General features: G+C 48.7%; 1 protein-coding gene and 1 long non-coding RNA gene across 4 annotated transcripts in view; one reads left to right on the top strand and one right to left on the bottom strand.

Moving 5' to 3' along the window:
* Nucleotides 1-2,186, bottom strand: part of WARS1 (tryptophanyl-tRNA synthetase 1) — a 57,102-nt gene extending 54,916 nt beyond the window's left edge. The window contains exons 1-3 of one of the 3 annotated variants that reach the window (XM_068101525.2): nucleotides 2,009-2,186; nucleotides 1,699-1,778; nucleotides 1,089-1,296 (exon numbers count right to left, since the gene is read on the bottom strand). In XM_068101525.2, the coding sequence (XP_067957626.2) occupies nucleotides 1,089-1,296; nucleotides 1,699-1,778; nucleotides 2,009-2,168 (448 nt within the window). In that variant the 5' untranslated portion in view covers nucleotides 2,169-2,186. The remainder of the gene's footprint in view (nucleotides 1-1,088; nucleotides 1,297-1,698; nucleotides 1,779-2,008) is intronic. The other 2 variants (XM_078784387.1, XM_068101526.2) reach the window with 2 other exon arrangements.
* Nucleotides 2,187-2,749: 563 nt separating this feature from the next.
* On the top strand, nucleotides 2,750-19,566 carry LOC137415989 (uncharacterized). The gene is made up of 3 exons (XR_010982175.2): nucleotides 2,750-2,803; nucleotides 19,016-19,123; nucleotides 19,292-19,566. It is a non-coding gene; the product is annotated as an uncharacterized LOC137415989 (long non-coding RNA).
* Nucleotides 19,567-20,426: the final 860 nt, after the last annotated feature.

Here is a 20,426-nt window from a genome sequence, read left to right as displayed (position 1 = left end):
CTAAAGGTGAATCCATAACAATATATGTATATAAAACAAAAACACCAAAAACACCAAAAAAACACACACACACACACACACACACACACACACACACACACACACACACACACACACACACACACACACACACACACACACACACACACACACACAATTAAGAGTAACCAAAGATATATCAAGAAGGATAGACTAAAAAGAGCAGAAGCATCTCCATGAAAGAAATCAATTCATTTTAAAACTAGAACGGCACTCAGCAGAGAGCATACCTCCGCCTGGTTGGCCATATCACTCAATGGTGAAGAATCATTTTTAAAATTATACTAGCTGGATCCGGATCCAGATCTTCACCAAAATTGAATCGATTCTTCCTTGTCACACACACAACCTGTCCACCAAGTTTCGTCCAAATCCATCCATAACTTTGAAATATCCTGCTATGTATCGTTTTTGGCCCTATCTCCCACACACAGAGACACACAGTTTGGCCTTCACCATAAGGTGAAGAATCACTTAAAATTTTTATAATTCTCATATCCGAATCCATATTCAGATCTTCACCAAAATCCAATCGAACAGTCCTTGTCAGACACCCAATCTCTCCACCAAGTTTCGTCCACATCCGTCCACAACTTTTAAAGATATCCTGCTATGTATCGTTTTTAGCCATATCTCTCAATGGTGAAGAATCACTTTAAAAATTCTAATAGCCGGATCCGAATCCGGATCTTCACCAAAATCGAATCATTTTGTCCTCGTCACACCTGCTACATCTCTGCCAAATTTCGTCCGAATCCGTGCACAACATTTTAAGATATTTTGTTCACAAACAAACGGACAGACAAACAGACAGATATACAGGGGTGAAAACATAACCTCCATCCACCTTTGGTGGCGGAGGTAATAAACACGTCTCATGTTTAAGTGTCAACTTCGCCCCTTCTGTAACCTAAGTTACAAACCCAACCACTGGCATATAAATCAGCTTCCTCGGTCTTTATGTGAGAAATTTAAAGAAGAGACCTGAACATGTATACACAATGCAAGTATGACTTGAACTAGTGTGGATAAAATAAAAACAAACGAACCAATGAGTTTATCATAATCCACTCCTTTTGCACTCGATGTCTGTACCGTCCAGGGGTCGACAACGTCAACAGAATCATCGGGATCCACATCATTGGTTTCAGAATCCTGTTCTGCTGGAGGCTTGCCAGCCTGGTATGGCTGTCCTGTTAGTTGTTGGAACTCCAATTTGAGATGTAGTAATTTCTGCACAGCAGAGTCCAGCTCTGCCTAGGGCAGAAGAAAGCAAGGGAGGGTGCACACAGAACTGATCAAGGCAGAACTCCTGTGACTGCATTGACCTAATAAAAGCTGATCAGCCACAATTAACACATAGTTGTTAAGAGTATTGTTAAAATGTTTTCATAATTGGCATATTTATCATTTTTAATGAAAATGTGGAATCTTTAACATCTGAAAACTAATGCTAGCAGACACCTGGCTTAACATCCATGCAAGGGATGGTGCACCTTGCAATACAACCTCCTACCTGCGAAGTACCAACCGGCCAAATGATAGACAGGTGGGGGATTGAACCCATGGACTGACTACATTAGACGGTTCAAAGGTAAGTGCACCAACTCTGCCCCATTCTGTAATAGAGAATAGTTTTATTTAATTTATTGTTATTACCTTGTCAGCTTTTCTCGCCTTGAGTTCTCGCACATTCTCACCCTGCTCGGTCACCCTCGCATAAGCTTGTGCATTCATTTCTGCAGATACAAAGGGTTGCTCATTGCTTGACGGAGGCTCAACGAAAATAAAGGGGATGGAGCATTGACAAACAACCATATGTTGGTAACAGCGCAGGTTTCCATGGGCCTAATCACTTTCCTCATGCGTCGAAGTTCCTTGTAAGGAACACGTACCGTATGACAAATGAAGTGAAGCAACAAATGAAGAGACTCATGGCGTTAGGAAAATCTCTTATCCATATTCTTACCTAAAAAAACCAGTCTCGGTGAAGAGAAAGATATCACTGCAGAATGCAATAAAAAGTGAATGAAGGAACGTCCAAATGAATGACCGTGAGAACAGAAACACACAACATCCCGCCGTTGATGACATGACGTCACGTCCCGTACATCAGAGTTCAGACCCATTCAGACCTGAAGAGGAACATTCATTTTCACCGTCCTTAGTTATTCGTTATAGTTCTTACTTTCAAAACTAGTACTATTCACATGATATGTTTATATTTAAAATTTAATAAAGAGTTACTAGCAGAATAAAAAATAGGTAAGAAAGACGAAATACAGGAGGACCACCTGTGCTAACGATGCATCGCTATACACCACAAAGTGCTAAATGTGCAATACACTATTATACACCATAAATTTCGAAATAAGGTTATAATAAAGTGCTAAAATAATAATAGTATTATTATAATAAAATATAACTAAGTGCATTTCTGTCCGATTCTAAACAATCTGAATCTGCCACCACCTGGAGCCCCAGCCCCATTCGTACGTTTTCTGTGGAAGGAGCCCAAATCTATTATAAGCAAGAAAAATACGTAAAGCATCCCTCGACAATCTATACAATGTAGCAAAACTTACATTGTCATTCACTGATATTATTAATATTATTATTATGTATATCAACTTCGATAAATGTAAAATTTTGGAAGGCATTTAATTTTCACCTCAGAAACCGTCATTAATTCCGCCAAAGATGATGGATGCGCGGAGGTTATGTCTGTCTGTGAACACTGAACAGGGGGCATATGGACTAAGAGGTAAGAGCTCGGACGAATCTTGGTGGACAGGTTGGGGGTGTGACGAGGACGAATCGATTTTGGTGAGAGCTCGCCACGCCACGTGGCTAAAGCAAAAGCACTCAAGCGAGCACTGAATTCGAAACTGTTGGTAAGGAACGGCTGGCTCGGCAAGCGCTAGCAAGCTGATTGGTAACTGAACACCACGCACACATCACTACTGAGATCAGAATTCTTTCTTTGAGAGACGATCCTTTCAATTCATCCACCATATGACCCGACCTGCCGCAATTAGCCGGCGAAGCCAAAGCCTCTATTGAACTTTTCGCAATTGTTATGCATACTTCCGCATCCGCAAGATGGCGGCCTCCATGGAGCGATTTGGTGCGTCAAAGCTTCGAAATCCTCAAAGGATCCAGCAAAATCTGGCTTTTCAACATAATACGTACGCGTTCATTCACAACACCGGCTTTGCCGGCTACTAGTACCCGACTGCGAAGCCGCAATGAGCCGGCGAAGCCAAAGCCTCTTGCCACTATTTTACCCATCACTATGGCATCAGTAGGTTAGGTAGTTGTTGGTAGGTAGGTGTAGTAGGTACCGTACCTAGTTCAAAATGACACCATTTGCATTCTGGATGAGATTAAAATTTATAAAATTTCCTTCTTGATTAATTAGGTGAATTCCATCTCAACTTCAGATATTTCCGGCCGTGAAAAACTATCCCCTACAACCGCGAGATTTCTAAAAAATAATTCTTCGTCAATTTTAGAATATTTGACGCCGTTTTCAGCGTCCGAAATGTGGTAAAAAGCTTTTGAAATATTTTTTCAAATGCTCGAATCTCATTGGTTCCGGTAATTGGTGACGATTTTTGTTGAAGATAACCAGGGCCCTTGCAGGCCTTGGGAACGAGGTTGGTTTTAAAGTATTTTAATTACAAATTAGAGGTGCATAAGATTGTGAATCAAACAAAGACGGGTGAAACAAACTCCTATTGAACTTTTTCGCAATTTTTGTATGCATACTTCCGCATCCAGAAGATGGAGGCCTCCATGGAGCGATTTGGTTTTTGAAATATTTTTTCAAATGCTCGAATCTCATTGGTTCTGGTGTTTGGTGACGATTTTCGTTGAAGATAACCAGGCCCATGCCGGCCGAGGTTGGTCTTAAAGTATTTTAATTACAAATTAGAGGTGCATAAGATTGTGAATCAAAAAAGACCGGTGAAACAAACTCCTATTGAACTTTTTTCAATTTGTTATGCATACTTCCGCATCCGCAAGATGGCGGCCTCCATTGAGCGATTTGGTGCGTCAAAGCTTCGAAATTCTCAAGGGATCCAGCAAAATCAGGCTTTTCAACATAATACGTACGCGTTCATTCACAACACCAGCTTGGCCGGCTACTAGTAGCCGACTGCAAAGCCGCAATGAGCCGGCGAAGCCAAAGTGAGCATCCAGTTGTTTGAGCCTCATGATGTGAGCATTCTGTTTCCGAACCATTCCTATTTTTAGAAAATGATCACCTGACATTAAGGTCGTGTTTTGGTCAAGGGATTATGTCCGAGAGACGTGTGCACCTGAAGGTGAACCTTATAAACAGGAGACCAAGATCATTCCCACAAATGAGCAATTGACACACTCAATGAACATCCATATTTGATTTCATGAATGATTTCATTTCCAGGAGAATCCTGGTTGTGCAAACAAACATACCTGGCTCTGCTCCCTGATACTCGTGTTCCATGTATCGAGGAGGGAAAGTGAAGGTGTTTCCACCATCATTTGCTCAACCCCTCAGGCGAGCCACGGTACTTGGCAGGTCTTTGTCGAGCTCAATCCCACGAGGGATTGAAAAAACTTATCTTATCTCTTATCTTCCCCCATCCAAAACCTTGATCTTTTCTACCCCCGCTAATTTCACCCCAATTCCACTTTTTTGAAATACCAACTTCTGTCCAGGAAGTCCTTGGTGTCCTTGTGTTTTATACTTCTCCCTCCCCCCCCCCCCCCCTTCCCATGCCTCCTCCCCCCGGGCCCTCTCCCTTCCACACATCTCCCTGCTCTCGGATGTTGTGTTTGTGTGCTTCCCCTTCTCTCCCCATATTGTCTTCCGCTCCCTCTTTTTGGGTATTTTCTTTGTCTGGTTGATTTGTTTGTGAAGTAAATGTTAGCTCTTTCACGAGCCTCGATTCAGTATACAAGAAAAAAAAAAAGGAAAAAAAGCCCCTTGCCACTATTTTACCCATCACTATGGCATCAGTAGGTTAGGTAGTTGGTAGTAGGTAGGTGTAGTAGGTACCGTACCTAGTTCAAAATGACACCATTTGCATTCTGGATGAGATTAAAATTTATAAAATTTCCTTCTTGATTAATTCGGTGAATTCCGTCTCAACTTCGGATATTTCCGGCCGTGAAAAACTATCCCCTACGGCCGCGAGGTTTCTAAAAAATAATTCTTCGTCAATTTTAGAATATTTGATGCCGTTTTCAGCCTCCGAAAAGCGGTAATAAGCTTTTTTGAAATATTTTTTCAAATGCTCGAATCTCATTGGTTGTGGTGTTCGGTGACGATTTTCGTTGAAGATAACCAGACCCCATGCGGGCCCGGGGAACGAGGTTGGTCTTAAAGTATTTTAATTACAAATTAGAGGTGCATAATCAAACAAATCAAATTTGAATGTGAATTTGAAATTTGAAATTTTGAAATTTCAATGAAAATTTGAAAATGAATTTGAAATTTGAAATTTGAATTTGAATTTGAATCAAACAAATGTGAATCAAACAAAGACGGGTGAAACAAACTCCTATTGAACTTTTTCGCAATTTTTTATGCATACTTCCGCATCCGGAAGATGGCGGCCTCCATTGAGTGATTTGGTTTTTGAAATATTTTTTCAAATGTTCGAATTTCATTGGTTCCGGTGTTTGGTGACGATTTTCGTTGAAGATAACCAAGCCCCTGCGGGCCGAGGTTGGTCTTAAAGTATTTTAATTACAAATTAGAGGTGCATAAGATTGTGAATCAAAAAAGACCGGTGAAACAAACTCCTATTGAACTTTTTTCAATTTGTTATGCATACTTCCGCATCCGCAAGATGGCGGCCTCCATTGAGCGATTTGGTGCGTCAAAGCTTCGAAATTCTCAAGGGATCCAGCAAAATCTGGCTTTTCAACATAATACGTACGCGTTCATTCACAACACCGGCTTCGCCGGCTATTGTTCTCATCTCTGGACGTTAAACGTGCGTCCCCTCTATCACCATTCATTGGTGGACGTTAAAGATCCCATGGTCCCACAGTACCCCGCAACCTTGTTATGCATACGAATGAAGAAGAAGATTTTCATCCCTCTTCATTCCATTATTTTTAGCTCACCTGGAACGAAGTTCAGTGGTGCTTATGCGTTGGTGCGTTGTCCGTCCGTCCGCCCGTAAACACTTGAAACTTCTCCGAAACTGATGGTGGGATTGCCACCAAATTTGGCACAAATGATATTTGTTGTGTTGTGGCTCGTTTGTTCACAGCATTGAAAAAAAATCGGGGTCTAAGGGGGCTTACCTGAGGCGCGTGCGATTTGGTCTCTTCCGAAGACAGAAGCCTCTTCCGGAAGATTGCTTTGCGCCGAACAGGCAGGAGAGAAGCAAGATGGCGGCCAAACATGTATTACTCGCGCTCATGATGGAAGAATTAGACAAAGATGACATTACATCACAAGTTGATGCAAATATCTAGATTGTGTTTTCACTTGCAAGTTTCGCTGCGTAAGTATAACCAGCAGCGTTTCTCAGTGACTGAAATTATGGGTGAAAACGGCATATATATCACTCCCATATCACTCACTAATTACCAAGAAAACAACAAATAAGTAAAATAGAACTCGTGATTAAGTGAGTTAAGCCTGTTAAGCAAACTTGCCATACAGCTGTAATATCAACGTGTCATATATGACAAAGTTATTTCAAAGTAATCGGCGAGGCCATTTTGTTTTCGAAGAGCCAGCGCCTCTTCTGCTGGATAACGGGAAGAGGCAGAAGAGCTTCCGAGAAGAGAAGAGTCCCAATCGAACGACCGGAAGAGGGCTCTTCTTCTTCCAGAAGTGCAAATCGCACGTACCTCGGGGTCAAAGTGGATCCAGGTTTGACCCCCAAAATAGGAATTTGCTTTTTTCTCTGAAACTACACTATTTTGATGAAACTTAACCACAACCTTCATCACCCATGATGTACCAATGTTTGTTCACGGCATTAGAAAAATTGGGGTATGAGCAGGTATATGGGTTTGGGGGAGGGGGGTTGCTCCCCAAAATAGGTATTTTTTGTTTGTTTGTTTAAAGTATTATGATTGTGTTAGTATGATTCTACATGCTACCCTGTCTTCCAGCAACCATTGAAATTGGTTTAAAATACTCTTAGTCGGTGCAGTATACTGTTTATTCCACCAGGTGAGCGCCAGGGGTATTGCCCCTATGTTTACATCTTCTTGAAGCACAAGCCGCCCTCTGAGATCCCACTCAACAACTGCTCTTGGTTCTAGTTCATGCCTTCTGTAGGTCAGCGGTTCCAAAACCCAGGGTCGTGACCTGAACTTGGGTCGCGAGGGCCTTCCGATAGCTCGTGGATGACTTCCAAAGGTTTGGGTCACGAGGCGAATGTGATTTCAAATTTTGTGTCGTGGAGAAACAAGTTTAGGAGCCTATGCTCTCCGTAAACGAACACATGGCTTCCTTTTTTGTCAAGATTAGTTATGTTATACACTCGTTTGTGGCACTGAAATGGCTTTTGAGCTGATGACAGTTAAGATCATTTTTTGGATGGAAATTTGAATCAGTGTTCATCTCCCTATCCAAGTGCAGTGTTGCAGAGGGTTTGGTCTTGTAGAAAAGCCAGGCAATATCAAAAAGCTGTTTTAAAAAATCGAAATATTCCATCTCCTTCTACTGATTGGTAAATCCAGTTTGAGGTCAATGATGATGGTAATATGTAAATGAGCTATTTGAGAAAATACTCTTGTTATGTGGTGTCCAACATTATCCAGACATGGCCAAAAATCTGTCATGCTGATGATGCCTTAAGATAAGAGCAGCTCATCTGACCATGCACATCGACCCGAAGTACCAGGACACATGTGTATTCATGTGGAGATTTGTATAAAAATGTGTATTGTGGCGGTCACAAAAGCCCACTGGCGTGGTGACATCATTCCGCGCACCAAGTGGGCGGTGGCCACGCCCGAGGGGTAGGCGTGGCCTCATGATATACACCGGGCGCGCAGCCCGGAGCACGCCAGTGTTACAGTGAGCTCCTGAAATAAAGACGCTTATAAGTTACCGCTTGTCCGCTTCCTCCTTGCTCGCAAGCAGCGCGCGTAACGCCGCGCTTTACTGGTGACCCCCTCGACGTTGGATCTGCCGGAGCGATCCTTCCACACGCGACGCCATTGCCATGGCCAACTTCATCAAACTTCCCGAATTTTGGGAGGCTTAGGCCGAAGTCTGGTTCATCCAGGCCGAAGCCCAATTTCAGCTTCGGCGCCTCACCGGCGATGACACGCGCTATTGCCACGTCGTCGCCTCCCTCGGGCCCGGCACGGCCGCTCGAGTTGTGTCCGTCCTTCGCCACCCACCGGACGGCCACAAGTACGAGGCACTCAAGCGGCTACTCCTAGCCACGTTCGGCCTCACGGACGACGCACGGGCCGACCGCCTCCTGGATCTCCCCGAGCTCGGTGACATGCGTCCGTCGGTCCGAATGGACCATATGCTGTCACTGTTGGGTGACGAAGCCCCCGGTTCTCTATTCCGGGTGCTTTTCCGTCGCCAACTTCCAGCCCAGGTTCGCCTCGCGTTGGCCGGGACCGGGCTAACGGAACCCCGAGCATTGGCAGCCAAGGCGGACAGGTACTTCGCCGCTTCGGACACGCGGGCGAGAGTCGGCGTGGCCGTCACGGCCCTCGAGGCTGATGCTGCTGATGCTGCTGATGCTGCTGTTCCACAGCATCAGCTTATACAGCATACGCAGCATGCTGATACGCACCTCGTGACCGCCGCCACTCCCCGCCCACCGCCGCGGCGAAAACCGCCACCGCGGGGAAACCCGCCAACTCCACCGGCCTGGCGGAGCCAGCCGCGCTCCTCCAGCCCCACCACCTGGTGCTGGTTCCACGCCAAGTTCGGCCACGAAGCTCGGCAGTGTCATCCGCCATGCTCCTTCAACAGGTCGGGAAACGCCCGGGCCGGCGCTCAATAGTGGCGATGAGCGCCGGCCGTTCGAGCAGCCTGCTGTTCATAACGGACACCTTCTCCGGGCGCCGTTACCTGTGCGACACGGGAGCGCAGGTGAGTGTCGTTCCCGCCGGCACGTCAGACAAGCACGCCGCGGGTGGGGGCCCCGCGCTGCTTGCCGCGAACGGTACGCCCATCCGTACGTACGGAAAACGCTGCCTCTCTCTGCGGTTCGGAGGGCAGGTTTTCCGATGGACGTTCATCACCGCCGACGTGCCCATGGCACTGCTTGGCGCGGACTTCCTGTGCGCTAATGGGCTACTGGTCGACGTCAAGCGCAGACGTCTTGTCCAGGCCGAGATGTTCAGCTCGATCGCTTGTGCGTTGCCCAGCTCAACGAGCGGCTTGCCAAGCGGCTTGCCGAACGGTTCGGTTCCGGCCACGTTGGTCTGTACGCTTCCGGCAGTGGACGCATTCACCCGCCTCGCCGGCTTCCCGGCCCTCACGCGGCCCACCTTCTCGGCGGGGGCCGTCAAGCACGGGGTGGCCCATCACATCCCCACCGTCGGGCCACCGGTCTACGCCCGGGCACGCCGCCTCGAGCCGACGAAGCTGGCAGTGGCAAAAGCGGCGTTCGCTACCCTGGAGCGACTCGGCATCGTTCGGCACTCAGAGAGCGCATGGGCGTCGCCGCTGCACATCGTGCCGAAGCCCGGCGGGGGATGGCGACCGTGCGGGGACTATCGCCGTCTCAATGACGCCACGACTCCCGACCGCTACCCCGTCCCCCACATTCAGGACTTTTCCGCCCGTTTGGCGGGCAGGTCGTTCTTCTCGAAGGTGGACCTCATACGCGGCTACCATCAGGTCCCCGTCAGGCCGGAGGACGTCCCGAAGACGGCGGTCATCACGCCATTCGGACTCTTCGAGTTCCTGCGCATGCCCTTCGGTCTGAAGAATGCGGCTCAGGCGTTCCAGCGACTGATGGACAGCGTCCTGCGCGACTTGGATTTTGTCTACGTCTACCTGGACGATATCCTCATTGCCAGCGCGTCCCGCGAAGAGCACCTACGCCACCTCCGCACGCTCTTCGAACGCCTGGGCCAGCATGGCCTGATTGTGAACCCCACAAAGTGCCGGTTCGGCGCCGCCATAATCAATTTTCTGGGGCACCGTGTCACCAGGCACGGAGCCGTCCCCCTGCCGGCCAAGGTGGAGGCGGTGAAGGGGTTTCCGCGCCCCCGCACGATCAGAGGGCTGCAGGAGTTCCTGGGCATGGTGAACTTTTACCATCGGTTCCTGCCCCGTATCGCCCAGCTCCTGCGCCCCCTGCACGAAGCTCTCCGAGGTAAGCCGGGCAAAGGCGACGTTACCTGGACCGAGCAGATGGACACGGCGTTCACGGGTGCGAAGCTCGCCTTGGCTAACGCCACCATGCTCGCGCACCCGGCGCCCGATGCACCGATCGCCCTCACCACCGATGCCTCGGACTACACGGTGGGCGCGGTGCACGAGCAATGAGTGCGTGGAGCTTGGCAACCGCTGGCGTTCTTTAGCCGGCAGCTTCGCCCGCCCGAACGCCGTTACAGTACCTTCGACCGCGAGTTGCTCGGGCTTCACTTGGCGGTCAGGCACGTCCGCCATCTGCTCGAGGGCCGTGCGTTCACTGCCTTCATCGACCACAAGCCGCTGATCTTCGCGATGGGCAAGGTCACCGAGCCGTGGTCGGCCCGGCAGCAGCGTCACCTCTCGGCCGTGTCCGAGTACACGACGGACATCCAGCACGTCGCGGGGAAGGACAACCCGGTGGCGGATTGCCTTTCCCGGGCCGTCGCCCACGCAGTCCACCTCGGCATCGACTATGCCCGGATGGCAGCGGACCAGGCCGCTGACCCTGACGTCCAGGCCTTGCGGACCGCCGTCACGGGCCTCCGCGTCGACGAGGTGCCGTTCGACGGCGCGGGCATGGCCCTCTTGTGCGACGTCTCCCTCGGGCGTCCTCGCCCCATCGTGCCCGCGGGCTGGCAGCGCCAGGTGTTTGACGCCATCCACGGCCTGTCCCACCCGGGCGCGAGGGCCTCCCAAAGGCTGACCGCCGACAAGTTCGTCTGGCATGGCCTCCGGAAGGCCGTCCACGGCTGGGCCAGGACGTGCCTCGCGTGCCAGCGCGCCAAGGTGCACCGGCACACCCAGGCCCCGTTGGCCCCGTTCACGGTGCCGTAACGCCGGTTTGACCACGTCCACATGGACCTGGTGGGACCTCTGCCCCCTTCGCGGGGTTTCACCTACGTCCTCACCATGGTGGACCGCACCACCCCGTGGCCGGAGGCCGTGCCCTTGGCGTCGACAACGGCGGCCGATGTCGCGCAGGCTTTCATCGCCACCTGGGTCGCCCGGTTCGGCGCCCCCTCAGACATCTCGTCCGACCGCGGCCCCCAGTTCACCTCGGAGCTCTGGGGGGCGGTCGCACAGGGGCTCGGGGTCCGGCTGCACCGAACCACGGCCTACCACCCCCAGGCTAACGGCCTGTGTGAGCGATTTCACCGCTCATTGAAGGCCGCGCTCCGGGCCACCCTCCGCGACGGCGGCTGGGTCGACAGGCTCCCCTGGGTCCTGCTGGGCCTCCGGACGGCGCCCAAGGAGGACCTGCGCGCATCCGCGGCGGAGTTGGTCTTCGGGCAACTGCTGCGGGTGCCGGGCGAGTTCCTCCCCGACTCCACGGCACCATGGTCCGCGGCACAGCAGCGCTCCGCTCTGCAAGAGACCGCCCAGAGGTGCCCGGTGCCAACGGCATGCCACGGGCACCCACCGACGCACGTCGCCCCGGAGCTTCGCACGGCGGAGTACGTCTTCGTCCGCCACGATGCCCACCGGACACCACTGCGGCCCCCGTACGACGGGCCTTTCCACATGCTGGAGACCGGGGCGAAGCACTTCACCCTGGACATCGGCGGTACTCCTGACCGCGTTTCGGTAGACCGCCTCAAGCCGGTCCACCTCGACGTGGACCATCCACCGCCAGTGGCCCGACCCCCACGTCGGGGCCGCCCCCCTGCGGGCGGACCCCGGCACCGCCCAGCCCCGCCGCCACGCCGCCCCCCCGGTCCTGCACCCATCCCAGGGGCAGCCAGGGGCATCCCACCTGGCATCCCTGCACCCCGGACGCCGCCGATCGCCAGGGGGCGCTTCGGCCGGGTCATTCGTCTGCCCCACAAACTGGCCCTCCAGGTGCGTGGGAATTCTGGGGGGGGCACGTGTGGCGGACACAAAAGCCCACTGGCGTGGTGACATCATTCCGCGCACCAAGTGGGCGGTGGCCACGCCCGAGGGGTAGGCGTGGCCTCATGATATACACCGGGCGCGCAGCCCGGAGCGCGCCAGTGTTACAGTGAGCTCCTGAAATAAAGATGCTTATAAGTTACCGCTTGTCCGCTTCGTCCTTGCTCGCAAGCAGCGCGCGTAACGCCACGCTTTAGTATAAGCAAAGAAGCCGAATGATAGCTTAACAGCTCTGGTGGTTGGCTAAAGATCTTAGTCTTGCGTTTGAGCCACTATCTCATGAATTGAATTTAAAACCAGGTGGGTTGACTCAGCCTGTCATCCTTCCGAGGTTGGCAAAGTGAGTTTTGTTTTGTTTTGTTTTGTTTTGTTTTGTTTTGTATAGAAGATCGAGGCTCGTGAAAGAGCTAACATTAATCACACAAAAAGACAAACCGACACAAAACACAAAAAACAAGGGGAGCGGCAGACAAGATGGGGAGAGAGGGGGAAGGACACAAAAGAGAGGGGGAAGAGGGGGAAGGACACAAACACAACATTTGAGAGCAGGGACATCGGGAGGACTTGGGGGGAGGTGGGAGAGGATTAAAACATATGAACACTGCAAGGACTCTGGGGTGAATTACCGGGGGTAGAAAAGATCAAGGTTTTCGATGGGGGAAGATAAGAGATGGTGGTGAACAGCTGTTTTAAAGACCTGGAGGGAGGAGTGGGATTGAAGGGAGTGGGGGAGTTTGTTCCAGAGGCGGGAGAAAAGGGGAATGAAAGAGTGAAGGTGAGCAGAGAGCCTAGACTTTGGCAGTTTAACCATAAGAGGGTTGCAGGCAGATCTTGTGCGACCTGAAGGAATATTGGGGGGGACAGAGCACAGAGAGAGCTGGGGGAGCAAGGCCGGAGAGGAGTCGGTAGAAGACAGAAAGACCACCAACCTGCCTGCGGTGAGTGAGTGAAAGGCCCTCGGCGTTGACTACATCGCAGGAGATTCCAATGATTCTGAAAGCTTTGGCCTCAACAGCGTGAAGCCGAGCAAGGTGTGAGGCAGGAGCACCAGCCCAGAGGGGGGAACAGTATTCCATTGAGCTGCGGATGAAAGCCTTGTATGTGGAGAGGAGCTCAGGTGTGCCAAGGAAGGACTTCGCACGACGGAGGATGCCCAGTCGGCGACTGGCTTTGGAGGCCAGCTTGGAAATGTGGTTTTCCCAAGAAAGATCATGGCAGATAGTGAGACCCAAAAGCTTGAGCGACAGAACTTCTTGGAGAGGATTGTTGAGAAAGTAGATGGGAGGGTTGTCCAGTCGGTCCTTTCGGAGAGACATTGTAAGAGTGTGAGATTTGTCAAGATTGAAAGACATGTTCCACTTGTTTGACCAGTCTGTGATTTTGTCCAGGTCTGCAGAGAGTGAGGAGGCTGCAGACTGCCGATCTGAGGGATGAGGAATGGAGCGACAGAGAGTAGAGTCGTCAGCAAAGAGATAGAGAGGATTTTCAAGAGAGTCAGAGAGATCATTGATGAAGACCAGAAAAAGCACAGGGCCCAGAACACTACCTTGGGGAACTCCAGCCTGAACAGGAAGAGGAGATGAGAGAAACCCATTCAGGGCCACACGTTGACTACGACCAGAGAGGAAGTCCGCCAGCCATGCGTGGAGATTTCCATGGATACCAAAGGAGGAGAGTTTGGAGAGCAGAGCAGGGTGCCAGACCGTATCGAAGGCACGTGAAATGTCAAGGGAGACAGCTCTAATTTCCTGTTTGGCGTTGAGGACCTCCATCCATTGTTGAGAAAGCAGAAGCAGCATGTCCAGAGTAGAGTGACCAGGTCTGAAACCAAATTGATGATCAGAGATTAAGCCATTGGCGAAGAGGAAAGATTTAATATCTGAAGCAATGATGGATTCCATGACTTTGCTGATAATTGGGAGAAGGCTGATTGGTCTGTAGTTGCTGGGATCTGTTTTTGCACCTTTTTTGTGCAAAGCGGTGATGTTGGCTGATTTCCAAGCAGATGGCAGATGACCTTGAGCAAAAGAGAGGGTGAAGAGAACAGAAAGAGGGAGTGAAAGAGCAGAAGAACATGATTTTAGGACCCGTGGGCTGATGCCGTCAGGACCAGTTGCAGAATCAGAGTCGAGGGTTGACAGAAACTTTTCCACCTTGTCAGGAGGAAAGGACACAGAGTCCAGGAGCAGCTGGGTACGACTGGGTACGGTGGGTACAGAGAGGGATGGGTTTGGGACACAAGATTTAGAGGCAAACACAGAGTTGAGGCATTCAGCTTTTTCACGTGCGGAGTCAGCCGTTAAGCCGTTTGAGGTGAGGGAGGGGATGGAGGGGGAACAAACACCAGAAACAGATTTGACCAGACGCCACCAGGATTTGGAAGAGGGAGACAGATAAGAGAGTTCGGTCTTGAGAATGGTGAGATATTGTTTCCTGGCTCTCCTGAGGGTGGACACACACTTGTTTCGGGCTTTGTGAAAGGAAATGAGATTTCCTTCCGTTGGATTTGCTTTCCAGGAGACGAAAGCAAGTTGTTTCAGGGCAACAGCCTCACTACAAGATTCCGTGTACCATGGACGGGAGGAAGGGTATGACAACTGAAGACGAGATGGTATAAATCTGTGCATGAGAGAGCGCAATTTACTTTGAAAGAATTCCCAGGATGAGTTGATGTCAGAGGCGGTAGAGATGGGAGACCAGTCCAGATGATTGATGGCTGCTTGAAGACCGTGCCAGTTGGCCTGAGTGAAATGCCAGACTTGTCGACGCTGAGGAGGCTCTCTGAGAATGGTCAGAGAGATGTCCACTTTGACAAGCACATGATCAGATGAGCCGATTGGAGCAGAAGAAGAGCAGCAGACATTTTCAGGGAAGTTTGTCATAACCAAATCCAGAAGAGAAGATGCTCCGTTGACTGAGATCCGGGTCGGGAAATTGACAGATTGTGTCAGTCCCAGTGAGTCGCAGAAGTCCTTTGCTGAAGAGCCATGGCTGGTGAGAGAGGTACCCACACCCAGCCAACTGGCATGGTGACAATTGAAATCACCACATATGAGGAAGAGAGAGTTGGGATGAGTAGATAGAAGTTGGTCCATATCATCAGACAGCGAGATGTAGATGGAGTCATCGCTGATTGGTGGACGGTACAACACACATATGAACAAAAGGTGGGAGCGAAGGAGAAGCCGTAGCCAAAGGTATTCCTGGGGGTGAGGTGGAGAGAGGGCAGTGGAGGGCGAGTGAGGAAGAGAGTTTTTTATACAGCTTACTGGGATTAATGAGCCATTCGAGCATTTGTGTCAGTGGCGACACGTCCAGGATTGTGCTCAATAGCCGAGGAAACTGCTTCAGCAGCCATATGTATCTGAAGATACAAAAGGAGTGGTCTTCTTATTCTTCTTTAGGCTGAGGTACATATTCTTGGTTTTACATTTGGATGATTGTTCCCATTTTTTAAAGGGTTTCTCAGAGAAATGGAAGCTCTTTGTATAACCATGCATTTTTGCCAGAATGTACCAGTTATGCTTTGGTAGGCACTAACATGTACGTTGGTCTTCAGAAAAGTACACGAGTTTAGCTTTATCACAATATTTTGATTTATTGTATTGACCTCCATCCACCTTTGGTGTGTGTTTTCACCCCTATCTGTCTGTCCGGTTTTTTTTGGATTTTTTTAGTGATTTTTCACCATTGGGAGATTGGGCCAAAAAAGAATATCTCAAAAAGTAGTGGATGGATTTGGACGAAACTTGGTGGAGAGGCTGTGTGTGTGACAAGGAAGAATCTATTCGATTTTAGTGAAGATCTGAATATGGATTCGGATATGAGAATTACTTAATTTTGAAGTGATTCTTCACCATCGAGTACAACACAACAACAACAGGCATTTTAAGGCCATTTTCCCTGCTAGAGCGGGGGTTAGCCTTGCGGGCCCCATGACAATCTTCTCCATTTTGCCATATTTTCTGCATCTCCCCTTGTCCACATTTCTTCTTCCACCACCTTTAGCTAAGTCTTTCTCGGTCTTCCCCGTCCTCCACCTCCTACATTCATTTCCATCACTCTTCTCAACCAGTCACTTTCAATCTTCCTCAACACGTGACCAAACCATCTCAACCTGTTTCTCTTCACAGCATCCATCACAGACTCTATTCCCATCATCTTTCGCAATTCATCATTTGTCTTCCTCTCTCTCAACGATACTCCACACATCCACCGAACCATTCGCATTTCCACCCTTTCGAGCCTTCATTGCTGCTCTACGTTCATTACCCAGGTCTCGCTCCCATAAATCATAAGACTTCTCACACATGTGGCATACACCTTTCCCTTCAGCTTCAACGACACTCCTCTCCTCGTCAGCACGCCACTCAGATCCTGAAACTTCTTCCATGCACATCTCACTAACAACCGATGCCGAGTCTGATCCACCTTCTCCATTCAGCATGTCTCCTAGGTAGCAAAATGTTTTCACACCTTCCAGCTTCACGCCGTCTCCAAGATCCAACTCAACATTTCCTCCATCTGCAGCTCCCTCTGTGCACACCTTACACTTGAATGTAGCTGCCACACTGGTTAATGACCCTCTCAGACCACTACATTTTTGATGAACCCACTCAGCGCACATTGTACATTGAATGGAGTTCACTCCGACACGCTTCCTGCACACAGCACACGGCCACTTCCCAGTTCTTTCCACCTCACCACATGCTTTACCACTTGCTATCACCTTCGTTTTTCCGATATTCACCTTCAGACCTTTTGTCTCCATACATTCCTGCCACTTGTTCATCTTCTCCTTCAGTACATCCATACTTTCAACAATCAACACCATATCATCTGCATACAACTCCCACGGTAAACCCTCCTTTACATTCCGAGCCAGCACCTCCATCACAGCTACAAATAGTAGTGTACTTTGTACCGACCCCTGATGCACTCCCACCTTCACCTCAAACTCACCAATGTTCCCGTCCTTCGTCCTTACAGCTGTGCGCGCTCTCTCGTACATTGCCACCACTACTCTGATCAACCATTCCTCCACTCCTAACTTCCTCAATGCCCATGTCACTACTTCACGTGGAACCCTATCAAATGCTTTCTCCAGATCAACAAACCCAAGAAACAACTTCTTCCTCTTCTCCATGTACTTCTCCTGCCACTGCCTTGCAATAAGAAGCGCGTCTGTCGTTCCTCTTCCTGGCATAAATCCAAACTGCATTTCATCGATCTTCACTTTCTTCCTTATCCTCCTCTCCAACACCTTCATTCCATGCTCCAATAACTTTATCGAATACGAGCCACACTCCAGAGGGTCACCTTTCCCCTTGTATAGAGGAACGAGGGTACTCAGTTCCCAATCCACTGGAATGCGACCTTCTTTCACCACCAGCTTACAGATATCTGTCATTCTCTTCACACCCCAATTTCCCGCTGCCTTCAACATATCTCCCACAACTCCCGTCGGCCCTCCCTCTTTTCTACTCTTAATTGCTTTTATCGCTTCCTCAACTTCCTTCTCAGTTATCTTCTCTGCCGGGTTCTAAATATTATTAGTTATTAGTCTTAGTTCTTATTAGTCTAAGTTATTCTTCACCATTGAGTGATAGGGCTAAAACCAACATATAGCAGGATATCTCAAAATGTCAGATGGATTTGGATGAAACTTGTTAGACAGGTTGTGTGTGTGACAAGGAAGAATCGATTCAATTTTGGTGAAGATCTGAATATGGATTCGGATATGAGAATTATTTAAGTGATTCTTCACCATTGGGAGATAGGGCCAAAATGATACATAGCAGGATATCTCAAAAAGTTGTGGACGGATGATTTATGCGATTCTGCATTGTGATTTTCTGGTCTACTCGAGGATACAAAACGTAAACTGTTCACCTGGTGGAGGTATGCTCTCTACTGAGTGCCGTTATTATAATTATAAATAATTATATCCAAGTCTCCAATAATGACAAAATACTGAATTGCACAATTCCCCTTTATGTTTGTAACTTCCCCAATCCCCATCATGCCATGGGTATACCAAAGCATCAAGCCATTTGGCTTCTTGTTGGATAATATTGCTCACTTGGGTGCATCCAATATGCTTCGTGAGACGTTCAGCTCTTCGATAAATCAATGATGCAACTATTCCATTACACCCAAACCTGCTCTGATAGTAGCTCACCAAATTGGTTCCTCAATCAGTACATACAGTTAGTTATGGCCAAAAAATATTGGTAACCTTGCACTTTTTTCAAATAACTCACAATTTTGTCTAAAAATAAGTTGAAATTGACAAAAGTATTTGGTCTCCATAATTATTTTTCACTGTTAATATTACAGAACCTTTGTTTTTGATTCAGAACTTAATATATCCTTTTAAATCAGAAAATAAAAATTAACGGCATTGACAAAATTATTGACACCCGAGACTTAATATTTGGTAGCACAGCCTTTGGACAAAATAACTGCAGTAAAGCGCTTCCGATATCCATGAATGAGCTTCCTCACCTCTCTACTGGCAGTTTGGCCCACTCTTCTTGTGCAAACTGCTCCAGTTCTTCCAGATTTGAAGTTTGCTTTCTCACAACTGCTGTTTTCAGATCTCCCCACAGGTGTTCAATGGGATTTATATCTGGACTCATTGCTGGCCACTTCAGAACAGTCCAACGTTTTTGTCTTGAACCATTCCTGGGTCCTTTTTGAAGTGTGTTTGGGGTCATTGTGCTGCAGGACCCATGACCTTCAACGGAGATGCAGCTTTCTGACACTGGGTTGAACATTGTGCTCCAAAATGCCCTGGTAATCTCCTGATTTCATGATGCCATGCACACATTCAAGGTACCCAGTGCCAGAGGCAGCACAGCAACCCCAAAACATCACTGAACCTCCTCCATGTTTGACTGTCAGGAAGGTGTTCTTTTCTTTGAAGGCTTCATTTTGTTTTCTGTAAAGATAGAGTTGACGTGCTTCACTAAAAAGCTCTCATTTGGTTTCATCTGTCCACAGGACATTCTCCCAGAAGGATTTTGGCTTGTTCAGGTGTGTTTTGGCAAACTCCAGGCGGGCTTTCTTCGGTCTCTCTCTCAGCAGTGGGGTCCTCCTGGGTCTCCTACCACAGAACCCCCTTTTATTGAGTTGGCGACGGATGGCGCGAGTTGAAACTGTCATACCTTTTGTCTGAAGGTCAGCTTGAATCTGTTTGGCAGTTGATCGAGGTGCTTTCTCCACCATTTGAACAATCCCTCGCTGCAATCTTCGATCAACTTTTCTCTTGCGGCCACGTCCAGGGAGGTTGGCTACAGTGCCATGGGCCTTAAACTTCCTGTTAACATTGTGTACGGTGGACACAGGAACGTCAAGGTCTCTGGAGATGGACTTGTAGCCTTGACATTGTCCATGCTTGTCTACAATGTTGTGTCTGACCTCCTCAGACAATTCCGTTTTCTTTCTTTTCTCCATGCTCATTGCGGTACACACAGTGACACAAAACAGCAGAATGACTCCTTTTCTCTATTCAAACTTGTTGAATGAGTGATTTTTTTTATATTGCAGGTACCTGCAACTCACCACAGGTGAGTTCAATTCCAAAGTCAAGAAGAATCACCTGCTTGAAATCCAATTATTTCTAACAACTTCTAAAAGGTGCCAATAATATTGACCAGACCATTTTAGAATTTCTGTGTGGAATAAGCTAAGATTTAGTAATTTTTTCAGCTTTTTTTTGTTTTGTTCCACTGCAAACCAAAGAAATACATGTGGGGATACCAAAGGATTTTTACAATTTCAACAATTTTCTGGAAGAAATGGTGCATTATTTGAAAAAAGTACAAGGGTGCCAATATTTTTGGCCACGACTGCACATGTTTCAACCTGCTACACAACCTTTACAATGATTTTTGGTTCTGCTATTATACTGTCTGTGTATCTTGTGTTTGGACCAAATATTTAATCCGCTCTGTCCAGCATAAAGGCAAAGCACTGCATAAGGTCACAGGTCTTCAAGAGCTTTGTGCTGCTGTTGTAGTTGTTGCGCTTCTTGTTAAGGGTCGATATTTGAAATGTGCACCCATTGGTCAGGCAGCTGCCGGACCACACCAACATCTGTCACTTGACTCCACCCATCATAGCACCAAGCCAAAAC

This window comes from Myxine glutinosa, chromosome 9 (assembly GCF_964187855.1).
Source record: "Myxine glutinosa chromosome 9, kmMyxGlut1.1, whole genome shotgun sequence".
In the NCBI taxonomy this organism is placed as follows: Eukaryota; Metazoa; Chordata; class Myxini; order Myxiniformes; family Myxinidae; genus Myxine; species Myxine glutinosa.
The sequence above is the reverse complement of the archived record's forward strand: the minus strand, read 5'-3'. Positions and strand labels throughout refer to the sequence as shown.